The sequence below is a fragment of the Protomyctophum bolini genome, assembly GCF_963924005.1.
Source record: "Protomyctophum bolini genome assembly, chromosome: 16".
Classification (NCBI taxonomy): Eukaryota; Metazoa; Chordata; class Actinopteri; order Myctophiformes; family Myctophidae; genus Protomyctophum; species Protomyctophum bolini.
In genome coordinates this window covers 12,240,025-12,256,583 of record NC_137877.1, presented here as the reverse complement: position 1 = coordinate 12,256,583, position 16,559 = coordinate 12,240,025, and the positions used below count along the sequence as shown (strand labels likewise).

The following is a 16,559-nucleotide window of genomic DNA, read 5'->3' as shown; positions in this document are numbered from 1 at the left end:
GCTAACACCAAAATGTGTTCCCGTTCAGAATGGGTTAATATCCGTTGGGGGGGCACTGGTAGTAACGTACAGTAACAGTAACGGTACACGCTGTTTTCACACGGTTCAGAGTGGAGCGAAATCTGATTGTTACACGGTAAAAACCTTGAGTGTTAATTGAATTCCAAGGGTTTTGTACACACGGAGTGGATGATTTAAACACTCTGTACTGAGCCTGTCCATTGCGTTAGGGCCGATTCATACTATTTTAGAGCCGAATAAAAGTCGATTCGGCTCTGTAGAGCCTACAATTTGACATAATTTGAGGCTCGGGGGGCGGGCGCGTACCGTCCTAAAGTCGGCTCTTCGGTGCAACTGAAAATTTCTGACGAGCCGAAATCATTTCGGCACTACAGCGCCGAAACAGCGGTAAAATAGGAGTATGAATCGGCCCTTAGATTGAATGAAGTGTGGTCAAATCATGAATAATACATTTTTTTAAAGTACAACAAAAAAAGTCTGTTTCTCTACTTGTACCGTCAATGAGATTTGTGTTCAGTGCAGTTTTAACTTTCAACGGCAGATAAAAAACAAACAACAAAAAGGAAAATAAAAAAAATAAAAACATTGAAAATAATAAAAATCTGACTTCTACTGACAGGGTGTTTTGTTAGTATGTTTTTTTTGTGTTTTTTATATTGACTGTACAGTTCAAACCCTGGGAGTAAAGGAAAATAAAATCAATCTTAGGCTATTTTTCTCTGTATATGTTGTACCTGTCAATATCGGTACTGTATATCTGGTTAATTCTGGCTCTGTCTAAAACCTTCAAGCTTTTGCTCCGTCGCATATTGTGCCACATGGCGAAAATAGCCAATCTACTAAAGCTCACCATGTGTCGCGGAATGTGACGCATATGGTGAGCTCGGGTTGGCAAAGTATGAATGGGGTTTAAAGTCACTGGACTCACTCTGTAGTTCTTCACACTGTAGTAATTATCCTGAATGGTTTTTTCAGCAACGGCAGCAAAGTTTGTCTTGTTTCAATGGATTCTACCAACCTTTCATTCTTATGGATATTAAACTAGTGTAATAGAAATTACTGGACAAAATAACAAAGAAAATGAACTGATGCAATGTCTTAAAATTTAAATAAACATTGATTGATGTACACCGAGTCTTCTGTGTCATTGGGGTCATTGTTTCCATTTCAGATTGGGCAAGTTGTCACCATTAGCTGCCAGTTATGTAGTTTTTCATGGTTTATTATTCATTTTTTTATTGTCAAAAACCATGAAAAACAACATAGTAAGTCGTTTTGCATGCTATTTATCGTCAAAAACCCTGATAAACGACGATTTGTTTATTGTCGAAAAACAGGATAAACATGTTTTCTGATGATAAAACCCTTTACCCTAACCATAACCGCAAGCATGACGCAACATGCATGTCGAGTGTCATTATCCTCCCCAGTTTCCCCGGCCGCTACCGCCCCTTCTCCCAGCTGTTACCGGCAGTTTACCGGCAGTTTACCGGCAGTTGCGGCGGCGTGGAAGTCCGCCCAAGGCGCAGATTGAGGGATTACATCGACTCACTGGCCTTACAACGTCTCGGGATCCCCCAGGAGGAAGTCACTGATGTTGCTCTGGAGAGGGAAGTCTGGAGCTCTCTGGTGGAGCTGTTGTCCCCGCGACCCGACTACGGATAAGCGGCTGAAGATGGATGGATGGATGGTGAGTCATGAAAAAACAGATACTATAGTAGCCTATGTTGTTTTTCATGATTTTCATATTTTTTTTATCGTCAAACCTTGAGAAACAACATACTACTATAGTATGACATTTTTCAGGATTTTCATGATTTATTTTTATCATCAAAAACCATGAAAAACGAATACTACTATAGTAGGATATTTCGTTGTTCATTGTCTTCAAAGACATACTATAAAAATTTCAATAGTATTGGAATATCAATCATACATGCACAGTTCACAGTGCACACAACACTGATTTATTCACATTTAGTCACTCAGTCAGAAGCTCTTCTTTCTTTTTTAAATGAGTGCTCAATAAGTCATTCATAGACATGCTCTTTCTCTGCTGGATGAAGAAGTCCACAATGATCAAGGTCTTCTCGAGAATACCGGAGAACTCGCCGGTTTACAAACTCGCCACAGCGAAAAGTGGCGGAGAAACAAGTTCCAATGGCTTCATCGTTATGCTAACATGCTGAATGCATCAGTGTAGTCAAACCAAAGTGATTGGAAATTAGTCCAATGAAATTGTCCGCTATTTAATGATGAAAAGGTTGAGTATGTGAATACCAATGATATTTCAGGATATAGTTTACTAATTAATTACATTGTTTCGGTTACAATTTACAATTTTACAATTTAGGCATTTAGCAGACGCTCTTAATCCAGAGCGACTTACATTAAGCAAGAACAAAAAGCATGGGAATACATCACATAAAGACATTTATCATGAAACATGCGTAGCTAAGAAAGTAACAGTGGAATATCTATAATGAAACTATACATATAAGCTATACATCTATACTACTATGCTATACATATGTACTATGACGTGCTATGACTACATACAATGCACTTATGCTGTCTACATAACATGCTACAAGTCTGTATCAAATGCTATCTAAGTCTACAGAATTGCTATCTAAGGGGGTGGGGTAAGTGCTATGGGCCATGATGGAGTCTGAAAAGGTGGGTTTTCAGACTACGGCGGAAGATTGGGAGTGATGCTGCAGTTCTGACTGCAATGGGAAGTGCATTCCACAGTTTTGGAGCCAGAAGGGAGAAGAGTTTGGGACGTGTGGAGCGTTGTCCCGGCGTTTTTAGTGAGGGTACTTCCAGCTTCCCTGCGTTGGCTGATCTAAGTGAGCGGGAGGGTTTGTAGGGTTCGATCATACTTGCAAGATATGGGGGAGCCATACCTTACGGATGTCCTGACTTTTTTTTGTTTCCGATCCGATCCCGATACCTCAATTTCTGTGATAGCCGATACCAATAGTGATCTTGTGTTGTGTTTATAGCAGACTCACTAACTCCAACTCCAAAGCAAACTCCATGTCCCAACATTTTATTTACCTGCCATAGTGTCAACCCCTTACCCCTGTGACGAATCGGTGGTTAGACTGGCATATTCACCGATACCGACATGACCCGATATGACAAATAAGGGCCGATCCGATACTTTTCCAGATACCGATACAGTATCGGGACATCTCTAGTTTCAGTACTTTGGTGTTTAAACTTTGTGAGTCGGAAAAACCAGCGAGTTCTCCGGTTGCTGTTCTAGATGTGCGCTTACATTTTTGAAAGTGCTTGTAGCATATACAGCTCCAGAATGCTGTCCCCAATTAAACGTGTCGATATGCCACAGACCGCTGAAGACTCGGCACACGTTGGCATATTTTGTTTTCCGTCCTAAGTATGAGGTGATAAGTAATGCGCTTTAGCTGCATGCAGATGCATGAGCAGACCAGTTGGTGGGAGTCCAGAGCAGTGGTTGACACAGGTTTTTTCTCCGAAGACCCAAGAGATGCATATGGTGTCTCCAAGTACCCAAACGTATTTATTGGAGCGCGGGTATTGTGCCCCCCGACTGACACTGACTGACAGGTCATGTCACCAAACTCCGTTACATGCCGGGCGGTTGGAGAGGAGAGAGTGAAGGGGAGCAGCATGGAGGTCAGTCCTCCAGCGCTGAAGGAGGTTCACGCCTTAGATTCCACGGCTCACGGCTTAGAGGCAGCATGAGTCCAACAACATGGCGGAAACAGAGGAGAAAAAGAAGGAGGCATATAAGCTTCAAACATGTCTTCGTTCTAAAAAAATTAACGTATGTTGATATGTCAGACAGTGGTTCTGAAACTTTTTCACGTGTTGGCTCCTCAAAAGGATATGTACTTGGCCGCGGAATAAAAATATATAAAATATTCAAAATATTCTGTACCAGGGACCACCAGAAGCAAAGCTAATAATAATAATAATAATAAGTCACTTGCACCGGGGGAGAACTCAGAGGCCCCTATTGCTGCTTTAGCATCCGTTGGACTGCCAGTCTCTAAAGATAAAATTGGGGATCTATCAGCTATCGAGGGGCCAGCAACTCAACCGCAGCAAATACCAGAATTGCCAGCTACTGAAATCAATGGGAATTTACGTGCATACAACAGCAGATGGAATCAGCTTTTTCAACTAAAAGCCCAGACGTCTCTGCCTTTGGACGTGTACGTGTGTATACCCTTTTTTTATCTAGTGTTTAGCTTATTTTTTTCTTTTCTCATGTAAGCCTACATTATATCTCGCACAGTGACATGCTTTTGCTTCAAGAAAGTACAAAATAAAATCTAAGCTAAGACATAAATATGTATAGGTCGCCTACATATTTAGCTATTTTCTGGTTATTTGTGTTTTTTCCGGGGGTCCCCACCTGCTGCAGCACGTTGACCCACTGGGATCCAGAGTAGATGTACAGAGTCTTGGTGTCTTTCCTCAACACCATGACGTTCTCCTTCCTCATGGCTCTCATCTGACGCTCCGTCTGAGCCGCGTAGATCTGCACAAAACAGCAAAGTATTAACACAATCAGTGTTGTCTGCTAATTCCCCACACACTGTCATTTCTCGACCATTTCGGATGCGGGGCGGCTCGCCGGAAACCGGTCCGGCACCCTGGGCACGTTCATGTGGGTATGGAAGTTCCGGGGACCCACCAGGGTCCACCACACACAGTTGCATGGGTGTGATTTTATTATTATATGGTAGGAAGTGTTGTAACTCACAGATGAAACCCTGTTCTTGTTCCTGTCTTTCTCAGAGACGTCAGTTCGAATCTCTGAACAGCTGCACGGTGCAGGAGCCCCGGGTGACCCCGTGTCCCCTCTGAGGCCTGGCAGGATGTACACTACACACACACGCACACACACGCACGTGGGCACGCATGCAAGGTTCGTAATTACTATGCTTTTGCCAATTTGAACCCTAGCCCTAAAAGAAAACAGCCGATCTACAGTGGCGTGCACAGATAGACACTAGGGGGTGCTAGAACACCACCTGCCCTTGCCCTTTGGACAGCAATGTGGCCTTTTTTTGTACAGACTTTTTTTAATCAATTCTTGATAAAAAAAAAGTTTCTAATATATTATTTAAGCCCCAAAGTCTATAAATCTCACACTATTAAGGCAACCGGCCGGTTCCACGTGCTGCACAAGGTGCCCTTTTTTCACTTGAGCACCTGCCCCTCTAAATGTCTGCACGCCACTGCCGATCTATGAGCTCACGATGTGAAGCAGTTGCGACGCGTTTGCTATTCCGTCGGTTTGTTTGGTTTGTGACCCACCTTGTCCAGGTAAACCAGGCTCTCCCGTCGGTCCCTGCATCCCCACATGTCCTGCGTAGCCTGGACTCCCAGGAGGCCCCTGGGAGCCCCGAGACCCCCCAGATCCTCTGTGTCCTAGGCCTCCCCTGGGTCCTGCCTTCCCCCTCACCCCTGCATAACCTCTCTGACCTGTGTCCCCCTGGTGGTGAAATGTTAACACAACACATACAGTATATACAACTAATACACAATAACAACAATAACACAACACATACAACTAATACACAATAACCACACAGGGGAAAGTCCTTTCCAGACCCGGAAAATAATTCCTGTTCATTTTCCTCATAGACTTTTCAAAAAGTATTTATTTAAAGACGTTTACGCCGCGGACAAAGCCAACTGGAGTTGTGACAAATCACATGAACAAATAAACACAATGTTTTGGGCCAATCAAATTATTTATGAGAAGAAAAACAAAAAAAGTTGTTGTAATTTGCCTTTTTTCTTTCTAATTATTTGTTTGGCCCAAAACATTGTGTTTATTGTCATGATTTCCAGTTGGCTTTGTCCGCAGCGTAAACGTCTTTAAATAAATACATTTTGAAAAGTCTACGAGGAAAATGAACGGGGAATTATTTTCCGGGTCTGGAAAGGGGGCGGGACTACGACGCTCTATAGGGTATGTCTCTAGGGTTTCTACTGTAGTTTATGTAAATACATACCGTCGGCCTATTACCACACAGTGAACGCACAATAGAACCCGATCAATGTTGTGAGCTCTCTATAGTCTCTGACAGTTTTATGTTTTTCGTTTTCAAACGTGAAAAAAGTGAACACAATAACACACTAAACACTAGACTGACTGACCTTCTGACCCGGGACTCCAGGGACCCCATGGTAACCCTGCGGGAAAATACAAGTTGATTGGCTGAACGGGGTGTCACATGACACAAGCAGTGGCCAATGAGAGAGAGAGAGAGAGAGAGAAGCCAAATTCCAGTGGCCGAAAATCTGGGCCACTCGCTCACTCACACTCGGTCACTCCAGCATGGCAAAATTATGGTGAAATTGGTGACCTGCTGAAATATGTTACCATCTTGTGGTCTTTATATGTGGCCTGAATCCCGCTAGGTTGAACTCTGCTAATGAACAAACTGCAACGATTAACATTCAGACACTAACATTATGTGATCGTCTACACACGATTGTCACACATTTCAGCAGGTCACCAATTTCACCATAACACCACCATACTGGAGTGATCGAGTGTGAGTGAGCGAGTGGTTGAGATTTGGGGTTTTGGAATTTGGCGAGAGAGAGAGAGAAAGGGTGAGAGACCTCCATACTGTACCTGCGCTCCCTTTGCACCTGTGTATCCCTTCCATCCCTGCTCCCCCTGTTGGTGATACGTCGTCATGACATTAGCATCAGCTGTACCACCTGTGGTGCCGGCGGTACAGCTGATGTGCTGAGTGTCATGTGTGCCGCGCACTCACCTTAGATCCCCTGTATCCTGTATTACCCTGTAATAACACACGTACGCGCGCACACACACACACACACACACACACACACACACACACACACACACACACACACACACACACACACACACACAATATTAAAAAACAATATGTTACAAAATTACACAGTATGGCACACAATGTCATGCTATAGTATTAATTGTAGTGATTCTGCTGTTCACCTTCTCTCGTCCAGGACTTCCTATGTCTCCATACAGTCCTCTCCAGCCGCGTTCACCTTTCTCCCCCTGATTCAACAAAAACTACATAAATACTCAATAAACTCCCCATTTGCCTCATCATAATACCTCACAAAAACCACCAACTGAGCATTATCATGGTGTCAGTGGACTCATCCACTGCTAGGAAAATACACTCCATTTTGTATTCCCTCACAAGCCAGTAATTCAGTAGCCTACGTCTGGTTGCTGTGGAATCTGACAGTGGGATTTCTAAACATGTCCATCACTTCAGTCAAACATTATTTTATTATTTCTGCATCAGAGAATGGCTTCTTACTGTGCTTACACATAACCCACGCCACTTTGAGTGAACACTCTGTTGCTTTTTGTTCTTGTGTTATGATTATGAACGCATATTTGTCAGTCCCTTCATTGAACCACCAACGTTCACTGTCTTACTAGCAAATTAAGATTGAGAGCTCATGCATTTAGACATAAATATAAATGTCCTCTCAAAATGCCATTATTTTAAAGGCAGAGTATCACGCTGGCATCTACTTTGTCTCAGTTTAATTGTGACTAAGTTGTGGAAATACTTATCTAATGCAGCTCTATACAGCCTTTTCAGTGATTTGTGAAGGAGTTGTTGGCTAGTGGCCAGTACTCAGAGAAAACCCTCCCACCGCGTCGGGGTGCTGATACAATTGTTTGTCAGTCCTGTGTACGGTTAATTGTTGGTAGTATTTGTCAGACTGGGTCTCTGACTTGGCACTCTGACCCTTTCCCCAACAAACCGCTACAGCACATGTAGCCTTAGCCCAACATTTAGACTCTCGTAGCATTTTATTCCCCCATTCTGACGTCATCGTAGAGAGTGATGCGGCGTCAGAATCGGAAAGAGTCTAAATCTTGGGCCAATGTAGCCTACTAGACTAAAACTATTAAAGCTATTGTAAGTGGTATGTTTTGGTGAAATACAGTATACAGGGTTTGGGTATGGTTTGGTGAAAACAAAGTGTTTTTTTTTTTTTTAAGTAAAATGATATGATATATATATATATATATATATATATATATATATATATATATATATATATACATATATATATATATATATACTTGAACACTTTAAAAGATCTGGAGGCACCCCTAGCTGGTACTGAACAATCACTATAGCAATGACATTATATCACAATATATATAGTGTATAGTGTTCAAGTTCAAAGAAACAAACACTGCAAATGCAGTGAACCAACTTTAATAGGGAAACGGCAATTAACGTTTCTGCCTATGCGGCCTTCATCAGGCTATCTTTATGAAGGCCGCATAGGCCGAAACGTTGCTGTTTCACTATTAAAAGTTGGTTCACTGCATTTGAAGACAGTGTGCGGGTGTTTGTTCCTTTTTCATTGTCGTACCGTACCCTCTCCTAAGCACCTGTCGCCTGTAGGTGTGCAAAAGCTTTGCTTTCTAAAGTGTTCAAGTTCAAAATGTGTCTTCCAATGTCACTTGTTTATATCCTGCATCTCCTGTACGAGTGCTCTCTCCTGATTGGATGAAGACAGTTTACCTGCTGTCCAGGTGATCCCATTCGTCCATGATGGCCTGTCTCTCCCTCTGGACCCGTCACACCCGGTTCACCCTGACGCACACACAAGTTGAGAATTTTTTTCTGTCTGTCTGTCTGTCTGTCTGTCTGTCTGTCTGTGTGCGTGCGTGCGTGCGTGCGTGCGTGCGTGCGTGCGTGCGTGCGTGCGTGCGTGCGTGCGTGCATGTCCAGCCGTGTGTGTGTAGTACTGTACCCTGGCACCTCGTGGTCCTCTGCAGCCCTGGACAGACACACAAATAACGTTAAAGTAGTTATCATATTAATCATTATACTAATTCAGTTATATGGTGTATCATATTCAACCTCTTATGAAAAAGACTGATAGTTTATTACGTGAGGAAGCAGTAGCCTATTTAGTTTTCATGAACCACACATCTGGAACAAACTGCAGGTTTGCTGCTACTATTATTTGAGCTGGGAACTTCTCCTTTGGTCAACCCATTCCTGGGACATGTGAGAATGGTCCATCCATCCATCCATCTTCAACCGCTTATCCGTAGTCGGGTCGCGGAGGCAACAGCTCCACCAGAGTGCTCCAGACTTCCCTCTCCAGAGCAACATTAGTGACTTCCTCTTGGGGGATTCCGAGACGTGCCAAGGCCAGTGAGTCGATGTGTTTCCTCCAACTGTGCCTTGGTCTGCCCCGGGGTCTCCTCCCAGTGGGACGTGATCCTTGGTCTGCCCCGGGGTCTCCTCCCAGTGGGACGTGCCTCAAGGACCTCCTTAGGGAGACGCCCGAGAGGCATCCTAACCAGATGCTCGAACCACCTAAGCTGACTCCTTTCCAGGCGAAGAAGCAGTGACTCTACTCCGAGTCTGTCTCGTGTGACTGAACTTCTCAGCCACCCGTCGAAGAAAACTCATTTTGGCAGCTTGTACAGTATTCGCAACCTTATTCTTTCGGTCATGACCAACACATTATGACCATAGGTGAGAGTAGGAACGAATATTGCTCTGTAGACAGAGAGCTTTGCCTTCTGGCTCAACTCTCTTTTCATCACAACAGTGCGGTACAGCGACTGCAACACCGCCCCATGCCACTCCGGCTGATCTCCTTCTCCGTCCTCTCTCGTGAGTTAAACTATCCATACCTGATGATGTCATAGTGACATAGTTAACTGCGACCTTCGGTCGCAATATAATAATAATAATAATAAAATCCTGTACCTTTTCTCCTTTAGGTCCTGTGATGTCCTCCGTTATATCAACCTGCAAAATACCATGAAACGTCAACAGGACTGAAAGCTAATTTTGTACCTGTGCGTGCTTGACTGCGTGCGTTGCGTGCTTGACTGCATGCGTCCGCATGTGCGTGTGTTCATCACCATCAGTTCTTCTCTCCAGTTCAGAGGAGGAAAGGGCGGGGGAGGAAGAGGAGGGAGGATGAAGAGTCTGCATCTCCGCTTCGACCACACGGCGTGTTTATGAGATGCAGGGAATCCTGGGATACAGGAAGAGAAGATGAAAAAGGCTGCAGGGACAAATAAGTAAGTAAATAATTAAGCAAGGCTTTTAACCCCCAGCTCCAATGACCTATACTAGTATGAGGGGCTTTGCACCAGGACCAACAGGGACCCAAACTAGAGTTCTCATTTTCTGCCCGAACTCGACCCTACCCGACCCCACATTTTTGGGCCGAGCCAGGCTTACATGGTGGTATACATGACGAACTTGTTGAATGGGACATACTGCATGAGTAGGCCTACTTTTCGGTACTCGGTCATTTAGGTATTAGAGTAGCCTACTTTTTGATTATATGACTCTGATTACTAGTTGTAACCAAGCCCCCAGTAAGGCTATCCAACGTTGAAGATGCCACTACCTACTGGCGGAATGAGGAATTGCAGCACTTTCATGGAGGTGGACGGACGTTCATGACGTCACATCATTCGAACCTCAAAATTGAGGTCCGGGGCTAGGCTAGGCTAAACTTCCGCTCGCTCGAGCCATTGAGTTATAATTATACTTCCGGCAGTCTTCCGGGTGCTTCAAAACGCCACTGAGCAACTTCCACTGAAATGAATATCTACATTGCATGTTGATACTTTTACTTAGGCTACATAAATAAATGTAATGGGCTACTTTCTCCATCACTGGTTAGGGAGAGGTCATACTTACTAGATGCAGTAGTTAGATGTAGGTTGCTGAGCAGAACCGTCCATCCCAGGACTAGTTGGCTCATGTAGGTCCGGTTCACCATCACCGTGGCCAAACTGTAACCAACAGTGGTGGAAAAAGTACTCAATTGTTTTACTTAAGTAAAAGTACCAATACTGCAATTTAGAACTACTTCGTTACAAGTAAAAGTACGGAATTGAAAATATACTTGAGTAAAAGTACAAAAGTATCGGCATCAAAATTTAATTAAAGTACTAAAAGTAAAAGTATTCATATTGCAGAATGTCCATCCATCCATCCATCCATCTTCAACCGCTTATCCGTAGTCGGGTCGCGGGGGCAACAGCTCCACCAGAGTGCTCCAGACTTCCATCTCCAGAGCAACATTAGTGACTTCCTCCTGGGGGATTCCGAGACGTTCCAAGGCCAGTGAGTCGATGTGTTTCCTCCAACTGTGCCTTATATTCCGCTTATATTCGTGACCTTATTGCAGAATGTCACATTTCATGTGTAGAAAATCTATCGAAAATAGCCGATCTATAAGCTCACAATGCGTCGCAACACAAAATCGCAAAAGTAACTAGTAACTAAAGTTTTCAAATAATTGTAGTGAAGTACAAGTAAAAATGTTGGCTCCGAGATGTATATTAGTGGAGTAGAAGTAAAAGTATTGGAAATTGGAAATACTCAAGTAAAGTATGCACATACCTCAAAATTGTACTTAACTATAAGTACTTAGTTACTTTCCACACTGGTAACCAACAGAACCAAACCACAACCAATCAAGCAGAACCAGTGCAACTACAGAAAGTGCTCCTGGGAGCACAAGTCTCAGCCAGGTCATTGTGGGCCAGCAATGTTCAGAATCCAGGCCAAACACATAGGGCTGTATTTTGCGTGTCTTAAGTACCAGGTCTTATTCCCTAACTTGAGTAAACTAAAGACCTGGAGGAGTGATCAATGCCATTTGGCAATTCTGAGTGTCCAAAGAGCATTGATCACGCCTCCAGGTCTTTAGTTTACTCAAGTTGGGGAATAAGACCTGGTACTTAAGACACGCAAAATACAGCCCATAGTCTCAGCCACACCTTCAGGCTGGTGGAGACACTAACCCAAAGACAGTTCACAGTTAAGTTATGCCTTTGCTACACCACACCCCTCTCAGAAATATATACATGCATATATACATAATATGTTTAGCCAGCTCCATTTACAACTGAATCCAATTCATTGAACGATTTATTAGGAGTCATCAAATCAGCCAAACTGCATAACTGCATAACTGCACACTTTAATCCGATTATAGCTTCTGCTATCTTTTCAACTTTCTTGGTCTGCATATTTCACATATTGCAACAATCGACCTGCAATTACATTTTGTATCGTCATTTTGAGAGGTCTGGCTTGCTTTAAGTTGCTTAAAATAGAACAGATTTGCAAGCTAGCCGTGTGTTGCATCGCAAAACCTCTTAACTCCATTGGACCCTCAAACTGTCTGTTAAAACAGCTAGCCCCACCACCTCTCTCCTTCTCATGCAAGTAATTGACCATTTCTAAAGTCACAACACCAACTTTGATGAGGCAGTATTGCATATAAGGTTTTATTAATTTCCTTAAAAACGTATATTTTTAATTTCCTGAAGAATTAACATTTTGGAGCTATGAGGTTTCCTCCGGACAGCAGAGATATATTGGTGGCATTTTGACAAATTATAAGTGTAAACATTATTATTTGGGAGACATACTTAAAGTCATATAGCCAATAACAAGAGTTGACACTGTTACATTGCAGTGATATATTTAGGTTTCATCATATTTTCAGTTTTTAGTCTTTTACAACAAGCTCACATTTCAAACAAATGAAAGCAAAGCTGCACGCTTCCCAGCAAATACTGAGAACAAATCATTTCAAATTCACATAGATATCAAATTAACATTTCATATTCACATAATATCAAATTAACATTTCTTATTCACATATCAAATTAACATTTCATATTCACATTAAATGCATGTTCATCATTTTAGTGCATAACTGCGAAGTACAGACACATTCCATAAGCACATTTGAACTTAAAGAAACTACACATGTTACAATCCTCAGATTTAGTTTCATCCATTTGCAACTCGGAGAGTTCAGGCTACAAATGTAACCAAGTGGACCCTTTGCGAGTCCATTTGGTTAGTCTACACTCCCAGAATTTACACTGAGGATTTTACTGTCTATGGGATCTGATCTGTCTGTGCTTTTACATTTTGGTCTGTGATTGCTTTATTGATGATTTTAATATTGCACAAGTCATAATGATTGGCCATATGCCCTAAGTACCACCCATAAGTACCACCTAAGTACCACTGCACTATAAGCACATGTGTGTGCATAGTAAAAAAGAATCATTAACATGGTGAGTCACATCTTGATTACATCATCAAGATGGGGGGACGACGACAGCTCTAAGGTATATTAATGACAGTAAAATGTTGAAAATGAGTGGTATTCCCCTTTAAGTGTGTGTGGCAGGGGTTTATAAATTGAATGAGTGGTAGTTAACAAGAGCTTTTAACTAAATAACTACATTGCGGATCCATCATTTATTTTCCATTTCCTGAAAAGTAACGCTTTTTAACTTACAAGATTTCCACACGACAGCCATAAGTATAGCCTATAATACATCATGCCTTCTTCTTATTGTACAATGTCTTGCTGTGCATATAAGAGCATCATGTGTGCATATTATCATCAAATACAATAAATGATCTTACCTTCTTCTTATGGATGTGTGCGGTCTTGCCCGGGTGTGTATATTGTAAGCGGGCTGTCCTGACTCTGACTTCACTGCACCGTGGCTGTATTGATTCCATAACACTGATTATGTGTCCAGTAGAGTTGGAGCGCTGTGTGCTACGCTTGCAGCTTTGGCGGCTTCTTCATCTCCATAAAGAGAGTGAAATGCACCGTTTGGCAGCGCAGGAAATGCACCGTTTGGCAGCGCAAAGCGCTCCGCTGGAATATAATCAGATAATTAGCCTGAGAGACTGCAGCCAAAGAGAAGGCTTGTGCACTGTCAAAACCTGGAGTGGTTTTGGAAAACCCCATAAGTCTGTCCTACTCTTATACTTAGAATTCACCATTTAAAGGTGCCTGTGGCACTGGTGTAAGCTATATAATTTGGTTTAAAAGGCAAGAAAAAGCATGTTCAGGTCTGGATACCAATTCAATACAATCTGGAGCCCTACAAAGATCTCAAATATCAGCTTGTTTTCCATTTTGTGGCCTAGCCCGGCTATCTCACTAACATGAGTATAGCCTAAAGATGGAAAGAGATTCGCTCTTCTGGGCTCAATAGCTCAGGAATGAAACATTCCTAAATCACAAAAAACATCTCATTCTTATATCCTGATTAGATAAAGAACAAACTACAACTTGATTTTAATCCCAAAAAGCCAACCTCCGAGTTTAATAGATTATATGTGTCTCTATGGTTATAAGGGCTAAACTCATCTTTACAATTACGAATAATTTACTATACAACAGTCAACACGTGGATTTAGATTCTGTTTTGACTGGTGTGGCTTGATGCAGAAAGCTATTTAGTTAGAGAGGGTTGGCGTTAGCCTAGCCTCCCTCTCCCGGTCTGTTGACTGTTGTTAGTGTAGCCAGGGGCCCAGGGCTCCAGCGTGCAATAAGGTATATTCAGTGATTTCACTTAATTCAAACATCTATTTTTTTTGTTTTGTTGATAATCCTCCCTACTATAGAGTGTGCTGACCATATAAGGAGTTCCTCCCTGTCCCCAGTTCACCCCTGGGGTAAAACAAAAAAAACCTTTTCGTTTCGATTTTGGCTAGGTGGCCCAGTCGTCATCCAATCAGGATAGAGAGGGGTCTTCCGCCAATCATGATCGAGTACTACTCTTTTCAGCAACAATGGCTGGCACAGTTCCCGTGGTTACGATACGAGGCACAAGTCATGGTGTGTGTTTATTGCAAGTAATGTGGCCTGTCTGTCACAGACAGACTTGTTAATGGGTCGTCAGTGTTTACCCTATTCTGGGCCGGACCCTTTTTGGTGTTTTAAGCATTATGTTATAGTTTAGCTATTGAAAAATAACACTGGCTTTTTAGAGCAAAAGGGTTCAACCTGGGGGTCGCGACCCCTCAGGGGGTCCCGAAATGATTTTGAAATTTTGAAAAACGTTGAGAACCCCTGTTTTAGAGGTTGAATACTGAAACCACCTAACATTAATTATTCTCAGGAAATGAAAAATATAAAACTTTCAGGGAATTAGGTAAACCATATATTTTGAAAACAAAGCAATATGCTGCCTCATCAAAGTTGGTGTTGGTGTTGAAGTTAGCTGTTTTAGCAGACAGTTTGAGAGGGGGAGAGGGGGTGGAGTTAGCTGCTTTAGCAGACAGTTTGAGAGGGGGAGAGGTGGTGGAGCTAGCTGCTTTAGAAGACAGTTTGAGGGTCCAATGGAGTTAAGTCAAGAGGTTTTGTCCAAAGCGTTTTTTACTAGGCCTACTTTCCATTAATTTTGTGCAATATTTGAAAGACAGTTTCTATTATTTGCATGTCATTAGATGTTCTGATGAATTGCAAATGGAATTGCTCAATGTAAACGTCTTTAAAAGTGCTTTTCTGGGTTTTTATCAGACCTTGTATTGAAACTGTGCTTTTTCTACATAACTGTTAATGACATTGTCACTTTCAAGCCAACACTTCCCTCTAGTGGTTACTCCGAGTATTGACAGCCTTACTCGTTTCTCGTCTACAATAAATCACTATCAGTGGTTCGAAAAGTGGGGTCAGGGGACCCCAGGCCCAGGGGTCCTTGGGGGGGGGTTCCAGGGGGTCCCAAGCTAAATGATAGTTTGGAACCAAATGGACCCTTATGGGTCTGTAACTCAGAGTGTACAAATGGAACCAAATGGACCCTAATTCTGTCCCCAAAAGTCTTTGCATTTGCATTTTAAACATTAGCAGTCCCCCAACCCCCCTTTCTGCATGCAGCCTACATTGTAAAATCCTCACTGATTATTTAACTCTGAAAACTTAATTGTAGCCTACTGTATAGTGTACACATCATGATGGGTCCATTTGGTTCCATTTGTACACAATTTGAATAAAATGAACACTAAGACATTACTGTGTATGAATTAATGAATTACAGACTAAATGAAAACCACACCTGGGCTCAATATGATAATGATCGCAATCTTTGAACAGAGTCTCACACTACCTCTGATGAATTGAAAATGTTGGACCCTGTTTAATGCTTTACCAGTGTGTCATCCAGTTTTTCCGTTCCTTCCACGCGCTATACGTCCAACCAGGTAAACTCGCCCCCTGTCAGGTGAAAAGAAGCGACCTGCTCACTCCTCCTCATGCATTAATTGAAGGAATCATGAGATCAGTTCGGGCCGCAATCTTTTCCCATACAGTCTCTGGTATGACCCGACCTGCCAGGGATCGATCCCTGACCTCCCTCTAACCGCAAGGCCACTGAGCCGGTGACAGCGAGTGCGCTTCCAAAGCTAATCCTCTTTAACGGGATTAACCGACCCAAGCCGAGCATCCAGCCAGCCAAGCACCCGTCCCACACCGCAGGGGAGCACCCACAGCGCTACACACAGCCTGCTTCCATTTCCCCAGCATGTTTTGCCTACTACACATAGCCACACTGACGACAGGACTCGACTAGAGGCTAAATCGATCGATCGTCAGGGAAGCGGCGGCGGCGCGTCTAACGAAGGGATAATCGATCGCAGATAGGGGGGGGCTGGGTCCGGTCGGTGGTCGCC

At 42.9% G+C, this 16,559-nt stretch overlaps 1 protein-coding gene across 1 annotated transcript; it reads right to left on the bottom strand.

Moving 5' to 3' along the window:
- Positions 1 to 1,535: 1,535 nt before the first annotated feature.
- LOC308330482 (uncharacterized protein) lies at positions 1,536 to 13,598 on the bottom strand. The gene is made up of 14 exons (XM_080785353.1): positions 13,518 to 13,598; positions 10,755 to 10,849; positions 9,962 to 10,077; positions 9,804 to 9,845; positions 8,830 to 8,856; positions 8,598 to 8,669; positions 7,028 to 7,093; positions 6,819 to 6,845; positions 6,674 to 6,718; positions 6,190 to 6,225; positions 5,341 to 5,518; positions 4,784 to 4,905; positions 4,433 to 4,558; positions 1,536 to 3,740 (listed from the first exon to the last, which is right to left on the bottom strand). The coding sequence occupies exons 2-14, from the start codon at positions 10,834 to 10,836 to the stop codon at positions 3,735 to 3,737; spliced, it is 945 nt and encodes a 314-aa protein (XP_080641479.1). The 5' UTR covers positions 10,837 to 10,849; positions 13,518 to 13,598; the 3' UTR covers positions 1,536 to 3,734.
- Positions 13,599 to 16,559: the final 2,961 nt, after the last annotated feature.

Coding starts and splice junctions, on each gene's coding strand:
- LOC308330482 (XM_080785353.1), bottom strand. CDS start 10,836: ATGGTGAACCGGACCTACATGAGCCAACTAGTCCTGGGATGGACGGTT. Junction 6,226..6,673: donor CAGGTGCAAAGGGAGCGCAG/GTACAGTATGGA, acceptor ATTTTCCCGCAG/GGTTACCATGGGGTCCCTGG. Junction 4,559..4,783: donor ACAAGAACAGGGTTTCATCT/GTGAGTTACAAC, acceptor TGTTTTGTGCAG/ATCTACGCGGCTCAGACGGA.